Source organism: Mauremys mutica, chromosome 9, assembly GCF_020497125.1.
Source record: "Mauremys mutica isolate MM-2020 ecotype Southern chromosome 9, ASM2049712v1, whole genome shotgun sequence".
Classification (NCBI taxonomy): Eukaryota; Metazoa; Chordata; order Testudines; family Geoemydidae; genus Mauremys; species Mauremys mutica.
The window spans coordinates 72,905,292-72,918,931 of record NC_059080.1 but is presented as its reverse complement, the minus strand read 5'-3'; the positions used below and the strand labels follow the sequence as shown (position 1 = coordinate 72,918,931).

The 13,640-nt window shown below is 42.5% G+C and overlaps 1 protein-coding gene across 2 annotated transcripts in view; it reads right to left on the bottom strand.

Moving 5' to 3' along the window:
- Positions 1 to 7,116: 7,116 nt before the first annotated feature.
- The window catches only part of ATP1B3 (ATPase Na+/K+ transporting subunit beta 3), a 57,347-nt gene continuing 50,823 nt past the window's right edge, over positions 7,117 to 13,640 (bottom strand). For both annotated transcript variants that reach the window (XM_045030492.1, XM_045030494.1), the window contains exons 6-7: positions 11,709 to 11,795; positions 7,117 to 7,735 (exon numbers count right to left, since the gene is read on the bottom strand). In XM_045030492.1, coding sequence (XP_044886427.1) covers positions 7,565 to 7,735; positions 11,709 to 11,795 — 258 coding nt within the window. In that variant the 3' untranslated portion in view covers positions 7,117 to 7,564. The remainder of the gene's footprint in view (positions 7,736 to 11,708; positions 11,796 to 13,640) is intronic.

Here is a 13,640-nt window from a genome sequence, read left to right as displayed (position 1 = left end):
ATGAACAAGTATATCAAACTCCAGATAGCTGTTCTACATATCTCAGACTGGAACGTTAGTGAGGGAAGCTGCGGAGACTGCATGCATCCTAGTGCAACGTGCCCTGATATGAGCTGGAGGAGTCTTGTTCACCACCTAATAGCAAGTCCTGATGCAATCTCAGACCCACTTGGATAATCTGAGTGAAGAGGACTGTACTGTCCTCTTTCTGTAAAAGCCACACAGCCGAAAGGAAGTTCTCAATAGCTTGGTTCTATCCAAATAAAAAAAGATTAAAAAAAGATAAAAAAAGCTATCACTGTGTCCAAAGTGTGTAATTTCATTTCAGCTGTGATAGAGTGGGTTTTGGAAAGAAAACCAGGAGATGTATGAATTGATTAAGGTGAAAATCTGAGATCACCTAGGCAAAAATTTGGGATTAGGCCAAAGGGTGACCTTGTCCTTATGGAAGACAGTATATGGAGGGCCTGTCTTAAGGGCCTTTATTTCACTGATTCTTCCAGCTAAGTTATGGCTACCAAGAATATCACCTTCTTGGATAGATGTGGAGAGCACATTGTCACAGGTTCATATGGAGGTCCCATCATGCCAGTTAAAACCAGACTGAGGTCCCAGGAAGCAGGATGCCCCTTTATTGGGGGGCGGGAGGGGGGAGTTTACAAAGTTTACTGGTGGGTGATTTGTGGAAATGGTCGCCACTCTAATAAAATTGACAGAGAGGCTGGACCATTTCAGGGAGAGCAGATAGTCCAAAATACAGTAACTCCTCACAAAGTCGTCCCGCTTAACATTGTTTCATTGTTATGTTGCTGATCAATTAGGGAACATACTCATTTAAAGTTGTGCAATGCTCCACTCTTATGTTGTTTGGCTGCCTGCTTTCTCCCCAGCTGGCAGCCTCCCTACATCCCCCCAGCGCCTCCCACCCGCTGGCAGACCCCACGGATCAGCGCCTTCCCCCTCCTCCTGCCACCTCCTGCCCATGGCAATCAGCTGGTTTGCAGTGTTTTGAGGCAGGAGGGAGGGGGGAGAAGCGAGGACTTGGCATATAGGCTCCCTCTCCCTCCCCTGCCTCCTGAACGCCGCAAGCCAGCTGATTGCCCCGGGCAGGAGGGAGGGGGGAGGAGGGAGGTTTCGGCACGCTTTCCCCCTCCCTCCCCTGCCTCCTGCCGGTGGCAATCAGCTAGCTTGCAGTGTTTTGGAGGCAGGAGCGAGGACTCGGCACGCAAATCCCCCCTCCCTCCCCTGTCTCCTGAACGTGGCAATCAGCTGGCTTCCAGCGTTTAGAAGGGAGGGGAATGGGGGGGGGAGGAGCTAGGATGCAGCGTGCGAAGTAAAGGGGGAGGAGGTGGGGGGGAGAAGAGGGAGTCAAGGGTGGGGGCTTGGGGAAAGGAGTGGAGTGGGCGGGCTCAGGGTTGAGCCCCCCTGCCCCTGGTGCTTGCAGAGTAGGGGAAGCTGCCCTGGAGCCTAACCCCCCCTATTTATATTAATTCTTATGGAGAAATTGGATATGCTTAACATCGTTTCACTTAAAGTCGCATTTTTCAGGAACATAACTACAAGGTTAAGTGAGGAGTTACTGTATTTGGGATCAAAGTAGACAATAGCAAAAGCTATCACTGGGTTACCCACACAGAATCTTTTCCACTCTGCAGTGAAAATGAGCCAGGCTGAAGGTTTCCTGCTTTGCAGGAGGATCTCTTGAATCTCAGATAAGCAGTCTCTCTCCAGAGGGGTTATCCCACCAGCATCCAGAACATCAGATGGAACAAGGCCAGGTTTGGATACAGCATTTGGCCCTGATTCTGGGAACACAGATTGAGAAGAAAACATGAGGTTATCAGAGGTCAGAGACACTCACTAGCTCAGAAAAAACAGAGCTGTCTGGCCCATGTTAGAGCTAGCAGGATAACAAAGCCTGAGTCTCGTTTGAGTTTCCTGAGAACTCTGGGGATCCTGGGGATTGGTGGGAAGGCATAAAAAGAGCCCCAGGGACCATGGGATCCATCAGCGAGCATGGGAGCACATCTTTTCTGGAGCAGATGCACACTTGTTTTCATATGTAGCGAACAGGTCCAGGGATAGCAGTCCCCATCTCAAAAAGACCACAACGGAGAATCAAATCTCTGAGGGACCATTGATGGTACTGCAGCATGTCCTGCTGAGGTGATCTGCCAGGATGTTCTGAAAGCTTGACAGGTGGAGAGCCACTGACAGTGTTATGAAGTATGTACCATTCTCAAATATACATAGTCTTTTCACAGAACAGGGATGATCTCACTCCTTGTTTCTGTAGTGGTGTTGTCAATGAACACTTTAATAGTGAGGCCCTGAAGGAGAATTAGGACAGCCTTGCACGCTAACCATATGGCCCCGAGCTTCAGTATGTTTGTGCACTGCAGGGCCTTCTTTGGTGACCATCATCCTTGAATCTTGAGATGATTGAGATGAACTCCCCATTCTTGGGCAGAAGCATCCATGACCCATGTATTGGTGGGACAAGAAACAGAGAACAGAACTCACACTTGGACTGATTTGCCCACCCGCTTAAAGAGAGAACTTCAATGGGGACAATGACCAGATGGTCCATGCTGTGTCTCTTGGGTAGATAAACTCAGTTCAACCAGCCTTTCAGTGGCCAGAGTTGAAGTCTGGCAAGCTGTGTGATGCAGGAGCACACTGCCAAGGGCCCATGAGCTTGAGACACATCTTCACTAGCATTCTAGTGCACCTGCAGAGCTGATTGAGGAAGTCCACCATGGTTTGTAAGCATTGTTGAGGCAGGTAATCTCTTTCCAACAGAAAGCCGATAAAACTATGGACTGAGTCAGGGTCAGAATAGATTGTCCCTGTTGACCTTGAGATCCAAGGAAGTCAAAAGATGGTGTGAATTGACTTGGTAACGTGCTGTGGGTATTTAACCCCAAACCAATCAATCATCCTGTAAGAGGTATGGTTGCATTTCCATCCTTCACAGATGGGCAGCTACTATAGCTAGAACCTTAGTGAAAATCCAGGGGACCATTGAGAGACTGAAAGGCAGTATCCTGTACTGATAGTAAGAGTTGCCTACCAGAAATCTGATATACTGCTCTCTAAAGTGGGTAGGATGGAGCCAGGAGTATGCCAGAACACCTTGCTATTCTGCCTGGTGTTGCTGTGTAGAGAACATCCAATAATATGTGCTGTTTTTCCTATATAACCTCAGGAGGAATGCTGAAGGTCTCTAGGGTCCTTTACAAGAAGTCCTGGAAGATTTTGAACTCATCTTGAGAGACTAGAGAGTGGATGAACCACTTCATCAGGAGATCAAGAAGAAACCCTTGAAGGGCCAGAGGTACCTGATCTGAAGGGTGTTGATTTTCCTCCCTAATGTACTCCTCATCTTTCATGAATTGGGGTTGATCAAGTTGGGTGGTTGGAGGACGCTGTAATTACTTCCTCACTGAAGTAGATCTTGGATGAGCAACAGTGGCTGTGGATCTTCTGGAGTAGGGATTCATACTCTAAGCAGACCAGCATAGCCAACATTGGTAGGCAAACTGGGATGTTGGCACATAGGAAGGTACCACAATGGACACTCCTTGAAATCTTCTGGTCTTTTATGTTCTCCGCTATCTTCTCTGTAATCCTTGTTGAACTCTCATTAGGCCACACATTGTGGAGACTGGCATCAGGAGGGAGGGGAGACCTTAGTGCATTCTGGTGAGGATGACAAGGAGTGACTTTCCTCCCGACAAGGGGAGCAGACATGTCCAGGTTATGGGCCCTGTACAGTACCAGATGAAGTGGCGCTGAGGTAGATGGTTGCTTTTACATAATATATCACAAATACTCCAGGAGAGGAGACTCCAATAACAGACTGACAGATAGGTTGGCTGGTACCAGGAAAGGCTTCAGTGCCAGGATCTCTGATGCTAAACATCCAGGACCAGAGCAAGGGTCAGCACTGAGGAGGCACTACTTGGTACTGAAGGCAAGATGGTAGTCACCAAGGGTATCTGTGCAAGGTTGGTGCCAGAGGGCAGTGTGGCCTTTATAGGACATAGAAGCCATCAGTGGCATATTACTCTATGGTGCCATGGCACCAGGCAGAGGCTCCAAACTTCAGGTATTAGTGTAAGAAACCTAAGGAGAAGTTCTAGATCATTTACTCAAGGTCAGAGAACAAACTCCTGACAGGAGTGGTGCTCTTTCATCCTTCCCCAAAGAGGTTGGCAGTTGCTGAATACAGTCTGTGGGAGGAGGCTGTTCATGACGGGAGGCAGAACTGCAACTAACCAGTGCTGAGTTGGGATATGGTTGATCTTTTCTAGACTTCTTGGGGATGGGAGGTGGGAGTTGCATAGATCTCTCAAGAAAGCATAACTTCAACCTCACCTCTATTCTTGAGGGTATTCTTGGGAAATGAGTGGCATTTAAATGCTCTATTAATGTATTACTGTTCCAAGTAGATGACATATCTGGAGTGCCCATTATTAATGGATTTAGCTGAGTCACATGATGGGCAGGTCTTGAAGCTGGGTGACAGGATATGCAATAATGGAATAGCCCTAATGTATCAGGAGGGGGATCTCAATACAGATACCCCTTCTAAAATTTCTCAAAAAATAGCCAGCAAACAAAAAGAAAAACTATATCAAAGTTAAGAAAACTATAACAAAGTTCACTAATGTCATATGAGGACAGACTGATGCTGAAATGGTTATTAAAATGAAGTTAATAAATTTAGAATTTTTATAATGGGCAGCTTTACAGAAAGAGAATCCTCCTGATAATGCTGCAGTCAAAAAGATACTAATTTATAGGGTAGATTAAATGAGAGTATGTGTTGGTATAGAAAACGTCAATTCACTGAAGGGCTTCAGTAATTTGGCACCTGATTTAGTACTACTATTGACATATTTTAATAAGTGTCAGGGCATTAGTGAACTGAAATGATTTTTTTGTTTAAAAGAACATTGCTGAAAATAGCTAACATGATCTGCTGGGGACAGGATAGAATTTTTCCAGTAACATGTTCTTCCTATTGACTGAAAGGTTATTAAAATAATTTACTAAAGAATGTGATTTAACTCCAAACAATAGAGCGCTTGTGGGAGTCATACAACCTTACAGAAACAAATAAAACATGCTGGATAAAAATACTGTGTGCACTGGTTTACTGAAGTCAGAATCAGTTTGATTTTTCAGACAGGTGGATTAACAATGTCAACTAATTAAAAAAATTGCAAAAACGCTCAAACTTCTGCAGACCCAGATTTATGGACTAACTGAACATCTCATTTTAGAATCAGTAGCAAACTTCAAATATTTAATTTTTCCAATTATTTAAATTACTTTGAGTCACATCAAGAAACAAGAGTATCTGAAACAAACTACTAATTGGGTCAAAATTTCCTCCATGCTGCCTCTGCACTAACAGGGGGAGCACTGAGCACAAAGAAGAGAGATTTCACTCATTTCTAATATCTAGCAGCACAGTTGCTACCACTAACTATGAGGTGCAACTGCAGGGAAAGTCCTACTCAGTCCCTGCATGGTCAGAGCTGGAATAATCTCAGTGTGGATGGAATCTTCAGATAATTTCGCTGCCAAATTCTAAAAAGCCTCCAATGAGCAAGTGCCAACTACAATTTTCAGAGGCTTATAACTCAGCCAAAATTGGGTCGATTTTCATGGAGACAGCAAAATGCATCCCTCTGGCTTCAGTGGGAAACCAGAGAACCCTGCTCTGAAGCATCAAGAAGCTAGAACTTCTTAGCAAAGTGGTTATAAGAATTATTTCCTCTCAACCTGGTCTCAGAAGCTGCTGACCTATTTTTACTAAGGCCTGGTCTACACTGTGGGGAGAGGGGGGGGAGAGAGACGAGAAGAGGAATCAATCTCAGTTATTCAACTTCAGCTACGTGAATGACATAGCTCAAGTCGACGTATTTGACTTGACTTACCATGGCGTCTTCACCGCAGTGAGTCAACTGCTGCTGCTCCCCCGTCGACTCCGCCTGCGCCTCTCGTGGTGGTGGAGTACAGGAGTCGACAGGAGAGCGGTTGGGGATCGATTTATCGCATCTAGACATGATAAATCAACCCCCACTGGATCGATCGCTGCCTGCCGATCTGGTGGGTAGTGTAGACATACTCTAAAACTTATAAAAAAAATTAAGTCTGAAGCAGACATCGAGGCATGGGAAATTTCAGCTGAAACGATTAAAGTCTGGTTAAGTCAAACAGATAATGGAAATCTCTCCTAGTTCAAAGCAAATTTTTTTCATCATGAAAAACTGAATGAGACTAAGGAGCACACATGCAAAAAAAACCAATAGGAAAGAGTGGCACTGCTCGTTTTTTAGCAATATTGCAGGAACTGCAATAGTGAGAGATCTAAATGGCTGCAATTCAATTTGATGTAAAGCGCAATCTCAGAGAAAAATGGACTAGCTGCAAACTGAGAAGTGGTTTTTCAGGTAACAAGATGGGCAAAGCAAATTTCTCTCAAGTGGTGGATGAAGCAGCACACCAAAAATTCAATACAGAAGTAGAGTGAAAGTTTAAAAAAAAAAAAAAACAACCCACAACCAGATATGGCAAAAGTGATATGAGGGAACTAAATATAAACATTAAAGAAATGTTTAATTAAGACAATTCTCATTTTGCTTTTAATTTTAAAACAGAAGTTTTTCATTTTAGGAATTTTGATTTTATTGAAAAACAAAAGGCGACTCACAGAATAGTGAGGCCATTTCTTTCAAGCAAACTCTGTAGTACAATTGTTACCAGGACTCGAAACCATTAACATGTCAAAGACACTGTTTCAGATGATATTTCTCAACTAAAGTTTTTAAATTACCCTGTATGTGTTATTTGGGTTCCACATACTGCAAGCAATTAACAATACAATGAGATTCAATTTCTCAACTAAAATACTAAATATTACATGTTTACAGATACCTGCACAGTGACAAGCACAAAAACAGACTAGTTCAGCACTTAAATAATTTCAAAAATCCATATCAACACTTTTAAAATCCATTTTATTTAGTCCCCCCAACCCAGTACAGGACTTAAGGCTTCTCCACACATGCAATTCTTGCAGAGTTTTTTTGTTTTTTTTTTAAATAACTATGTTGGTCAGGTACCATTTATTCTTATCATTTGATCCCTAAAACTGTATCAGTGCTGAGATATGACAGTCAAACCAGTGTTAAATCAATACAGTATTTACATAGCACAGCACATTATGTTTGAGACAGTCACTTGGGGATAAAACCACATTTTAGAACAGACAAAGACCACCATTATTACATGTCTGGAATCAACTATTTACAGGTCCCTAATATCACATAACTATGGTCTGTACACTGGTCCAGTGGGGCAGACAGAAGCTTGACAGGCAGTTATTTTGAGGGATTTTAAATATGATTTGGAAGCACACTATTATGCTACCCTGAATGCCATGTGCCACATTATCCCAGGTGGTCTTATATCCTGGAATGACACGTCCAGCTGATATAAAATAAAAAAACAGACAACACAATGTTTACTTTGTGGAGATTGACTCATGCTATTCAGACATCTGAACTTTGAAGGAAATTCGTCCAAGAAACTTGTCACGGTCATCTTCATTTTTTAAATTGGGAGATCCCATAATCTTACACTCAATTGTTACATCTTCTTTGGTACTGCTGGAGTTAATTGCTAGTTGAACAGCCACTAGCGGCTGTAGATAGTCAGCCTAGTAAATAGAGAGGGGGGACAATTATTTCAGATACCACAGTAAACTCTTCTGAATAAAAACAATTAAGATTGCAGATTCACTTCATTTACTGTTTACTGGACTACAAAAATGCAAACAAAAACCCCAGTTTTACAGAGTCCCATCTAAGGGTACACCTACACTGCAAATGAAGGTGATACTGTAGTGCAGGTAGGCGCACACATGCTAGCTTTATTCCAGCTAGCGCGGCTAACAGCAGTGAAGACGTGGCAGCATGGGCTGCGGCACAGGCTAGCCATACCAGTACAAACCTGCCACAGACTCTTGTTCCTAGCTAGTGCTGTGTCCGTGCTGCTGCGTCTTCACTGCTATTGGTCAGCCATGCTATTTCAATTAAAGCTAGTGCCGGTCTGCCTATCCATGCTACAATTATACCTTAATTTGGGATGTAGATGTACCCGAACTCAGTTAAAATTATTTGTGTAGGAGTTAATCAGGCTAAAATTCTGCACAGCATTTGTCTAAACTGAAAAATTCAGCAAAAATTTACAGTTATAGACAGGATTTTCAAGGTGCTCAAGAAAGTTTGATTGCAACTTCCGTTGAAAGTCAATGGGATTTGGGTGTCTAATTCTCCATTTTTTTTTGAAAATTCAAGCCTATATTAACCTTTTGCTTTTTACAAGCATATGGAAAAATCTGCCATAATTTATGCTCTTTTCTGTTCACTTAACTTGTGTTGAACTTCCATTTTCTTACAGATACCTTTTCACTTCAAACAGGACCTTGCTAATCAATCATTTTAACATGCCTTTCTGTTTCCATCTTTGTTTACGTACATGCACACATTCCATGACTTTTCTATGGTATATTTAAGTAGCATCCACGCTGAGGCTAAGGATTTCCGAATTTCCTAAATTTTGACTTGAGGGACTGAATTAGCTTCTTTGGAATTTTTTGCAACCATCTTTTCTAAAGTTTAATATCAGTGTGATAGTTTCTGGTAGGATTCCTCTCCTGAGGATGTTGACCTTAACTATATGATGATCTCTATTATTCAGTGGAGCAATTATAGTTCTTGAACTAATTCCTGTTGTCAAAAGTTAAAATATAGGAAGGAAAGTTATATCAAAAGCTTGTTCAACTGAATTCTAGTTTCAAAGTCCAATTTAAGCAAGGCATCACTTTTTAAAAGGACCCTTTATATTTGTTACAGATGGCATTTCAAGACCTAGTAAAATATAAATTTACTAACAGCTACTAAACCTATATTTCACAAGTATGCTGTAATCTGAGAACTCTTATGTATTTATTGATTTAGGCCATTATTTCCCAAAGTGGCTAGTGATTCTGGGTGCCTCAATTTTTAGGTGCTCAACTTGAGACACTTAAAATCAGACCATTGAAGAGGGTGGGTGGGTATCACTATTTTAGAAATACACATTCCTTGAAACTTAAGAAGTGGTAGATCTGAAGATAACTTCACCAATTTGAGCACCAAATTTTGAAGCTAAATTTAGGGAATAGTGCTGTATAAAGGTACAAAACTTCAGGGTAGCAGCTCTGAAGAGATCCGCTGCAGTGAAGTCTAAGACAAGCTGTGGGAGATTGTACTGGCTCTAGTGAAGTGAACCCTAAGACCTTTGGGAAATAATCCCTAGATCAAAACACTTCTTGATATAAAATGTTATTCACTTAAAGGATGAAGCCTGACTCCTAGATTTTTCCCATTAACTATAATCTAGTGGACTCCTTAATAGATTTTTTTTCTGTTAAGAAAGTATCTGTTTTCAGTAGCACCTCCCCTCCCCACCAGTCTTCTTTATATCTTAGCTATGTAGATTAGCTTTTTCCTGGTAATGTGATTGAGAGAAGAAAACTGGCAAACTAGTAAGTTGGGTAAAAAGATCCAAATACTTGTAACAGAAGATGCTAGAATGGAAGTAGGGGTTATGGAAGTGCTAAGGAGAACAGAAAGTAATTCCTTCAAGGGCTCAGACAGGCTCCTCTTCAAACCTTTCTTCTCAAAAGTATTCAAAATTTCCAAAAGGTGATTAGATGAGACAGTCCTCTGTGATGCCCTAGAAGCAATCAGGATGATCTCAGAGGGCCTTTTGCTCAGTGTTGGCATCAAAGGCTGACTCACCACACAGACTCGGCAGCGTAGATTGCACTGGGGGAGGGAGGTGGCAAAGAGGTGGCCATTCTGGACTCCCAAACAGAATACATAAGTACTTATATAGCCCTCATCATCATAGTATCAACACCAAAAAATGAATTTACCTTCGCAACATTCTTGCGCAGTAAATAAATATAATATCTGTTTTACAGATGGGAATCTGAGGCACAAGGTCATACAGAAAGCGAACCCAAATCTATGATCAAGTCCTGTCCAGTCCCTTCTAAAACACAAGACAACGCTTCCTCAATCTAAATTATAAGACTTGTCAGAATGGGAAGAAGATGCTGGGTCATCCTCACAGAGACTAAAGATTAACTTAATCCCAGCACCAAGATGTCCCTGCAACCAAGACTCCTGTTACAACAGGGAGTACTTGCTCAAGAAAATACAGGGAGAGTGTTCCTTACTCAGCTAGGCTGAACAAGCCAGGAACGGTATTGAACTCTGCCTTACCCCAGAACATTCCTCCACTATCATACCTTACCTTAGGTATAGAGCAGCAGTCACCAACCGGTCAATCGCAACCGACTGGTCAATCCTAAAGAATCTCTCAGTCGACCACAAGCTCTGCTGCTGCAGTGGGGCTGCTACTAAGGCAGGCTCCCTGCCTGCCCCAGCCCCATGCCACTCCCGGAAGCGGCCAGTGGGGCCCCATGGGCAGGAGTCTCCCTCTGCGCGCTGCTCCTGCCTGCACGCACCACCCCCTGAAGCTCCCATTGGCCAGGAACAGGGAGCTGTGGAAACGGTGCTTGCAGAGAGGGGCAGCGTGCAGAGCCATATACCCTCCCTCCACCCCACCCCGCCCAGGGGCTGCAGGGGCATGCTGGCCCCTTCCGGGAACTGTGTGGGGCCAGGATAGGCAGGGAGCCTGCCTTAATCTTGCTGCACCCACCGCCGACCGGGAGCCGTCTAAGGTAAGTGCTACCAGGAGGAGGGCTGCATCCCAACCCCCTGCCTGGAGCCCCCTCCCAGGGCCAGCACCCTGTACCCCCTCCTGCACCCCAACACTCTGCCCTAGCCAGGAGCCCTCTCCTGCACCCAAACTCTTTCCCAGAGCTTGCACCCTTCACCTGCAGGAAATAACTCTGTGTGGGGTGGGGGCGTGGGGAGCTTGGCAGGCCGCGTATTTGAGACCCCTGGTCTATATGGATTTAGCATGCTAACAGTATTTATATTAGCAAATTCTGGGAAAGCCTAGAAAGCTACCCCACAGTGCTTCAAAGGATATAAAGCATGAAGGACATGAAGAGTGACACCAACAACACTGTGGGGGAGGGAGGGGAAGTGTGCTGAACCAATTATTCAAAAAACAATAGTGTAACAAGTCTAGACTTCTGATAAGGGCAAAAAACTGTTAGTTGTATGATTAGTACATGTCAGATAGTTAAACTTGGTTAATAATAATCATGTCAATGACTGGTTTCTAACTCTTAACTGTACTGTGGACAGGCCTACCTGAGCTAGCCACCTCTATTTTCATTTGAGGAGATCTAATAAAATGTAAGTCAGTGAACACATCACTTGAAGGAAAACTGACTTTTTACAGCAAAACTACTGAAATCATGTTAGTGTGAATTCAGTCTTACTTTCTTCAGTAAGAAGACAGTAAAGCCCAATCTATTTTCCTGTGTATGGGCAGGTGAAGCACAGATCTTTTCAAGTACTCTGAAATACATGCATAAGTAATATTTCATGTGTGTATTTTGTTGGAAATTTCAAGTCTGAACAATGCAATAACCATCACAGACCCATCTTAAAAATGCTTCCCAAAATTTACAAAACACATGACTATCATTAAAACATACTTACGTGTAATTTTTTTCCATAGTATGGAAAATACATTAAATCAATCATTCCCCCATCAGGAAAATAAGTTATCTGAACCTTGCCTTCTTCCTATGGTTGAAGATAAAATTGAAAGTTAATTCCTGTTTTAACAAAAATTAAGAGGTAAAAGAAAATTACAATGTTCTAATGATGAAATGCAAGAACCCTACAAAAATATTTGAGTACTGCTGAACCAGAAGAGTTTCACAACAGAATGAACAACCTTTGCCAAACTAAAAGACTCATACACAGACTTGTACTTGTTAAACATTTAATATATTAATAACCTTCTACCACCTATGGTTCAAAAAGCCAACTGTATTTCACAAAACAGATTTTAGCTTATACATGCTGCAACCTTCCATTTTTATTCTAGATAAAATACTAATATTTATTTAGTAAAGTAGAAATTAAGCCAGAATAGCCCTAAGTTTTATTTTCCGCCCACCATCATTCAAAAAACCAAGGACACATCTCTACAATGAAAACTTCAATTTATACTCCCCTTAATATAACAAAAGTATCTAAGGAAAATGTTAGAGCAGCTGAATTTCCAAATATCCACAGGCAAGTTAAAAAATGTTTATTGTGAAGAAGCAATAGCAAATCCATATTTAAGGTTGCAGCTAGATTTGTTTAAAGCCAAGTTTTCAAACCTCCCTAAAATCCACATTTAGGACCCGTTGGAAAAATCGGCACACCAGTTCATGGCTAAGGGTTGAGTTTCTGGTGAAGAGTAAGGTAATTTGACAAAGAGGTTCCTGGGATAAAGGCTACCCGGAAAAACAAAAACAAAACCCATTGTTTAAGATATCAACTTTTTTACAATACGTTTTTGAGAGCAGACAGTGACAAACATGAAATGCATATGGATACTGCTCATAGTCTTTAAGGTTAGAAGGGACCATTATGATCATCTAGTCTGACCTCCTGCACAATGCAGGCCACAGAATCTCACCCATCCACTTCTATAACAAACCCCTAACCTATGCCTGAGTTATTGAAGTCCTCAAATTGTGGTTTGAAGACCTCCAGCTGCAGAGAATCCTCCAGCAAGTGACCCATGCCCCATGCTGCAGAAGAAGGCGAAAAACCTCCAGGGCCTCTGCCAATCTGCCCCGGAGGAAAATTCCTTCCTGACCCCAAATATGGCGATCAGTTAAATGCTGAGCATGTGGGCAAGAGACACCAGCCAGCACCCAGGAAAGAATTCCCTGTAGTAACTCAGATCTCAACCCATCTAACATCCCATCACAGACCACTGGGCATACTTACCTGCTGATAATCAAAGATCAATTGCCAAAATTAGGCTATCCCATCATACCATCCCCTCCATAAACTTATCAAGCTTAGTCTTAAAGCCAGATATGTCTTTTGCCCCCACTACTACCCTTGGAAGGCTGTTCCAGAACTTCACTCCTCTAATGGTTAGAAACCTTCGTTTAATTTCAAGTCTATACTTCCTAGTGTCCAGTTTATATCTATTTGTTCTTGTGTCCACATTGGTACTAAGCTTAAATAATTCCTCTCCCTCCCTAATATTAATCCCTGTGATATATTTATAAAGAGCAATCATATCCCCCCTCAATCTTCTTTTGGTTAGGCTAAACAAGCCAAGCTCTTTGAGTCTCCTTTCATAAGACAGGTTTTCCATTCCTCAGATCATCCTAGTAGCCCGTCTCTGAACCTGTTCCAGTTTGAATTCATCCTTCTTAAACATAGGAGACCAGAACTGCACACAGTATTGCAGATGAGGTCTCACCAGTGCCTTATATAATGGTACTAACACCTCCTTATCTTTGCTGGAAATACCTCGCCTGATGCACCCTAAAACCGTATTTGCTTTTTTAATGGCTAGATCACATTGGCAGCTCATAGTCATCCTGTGATCAACCAATACTTCGAGGTCCTTCT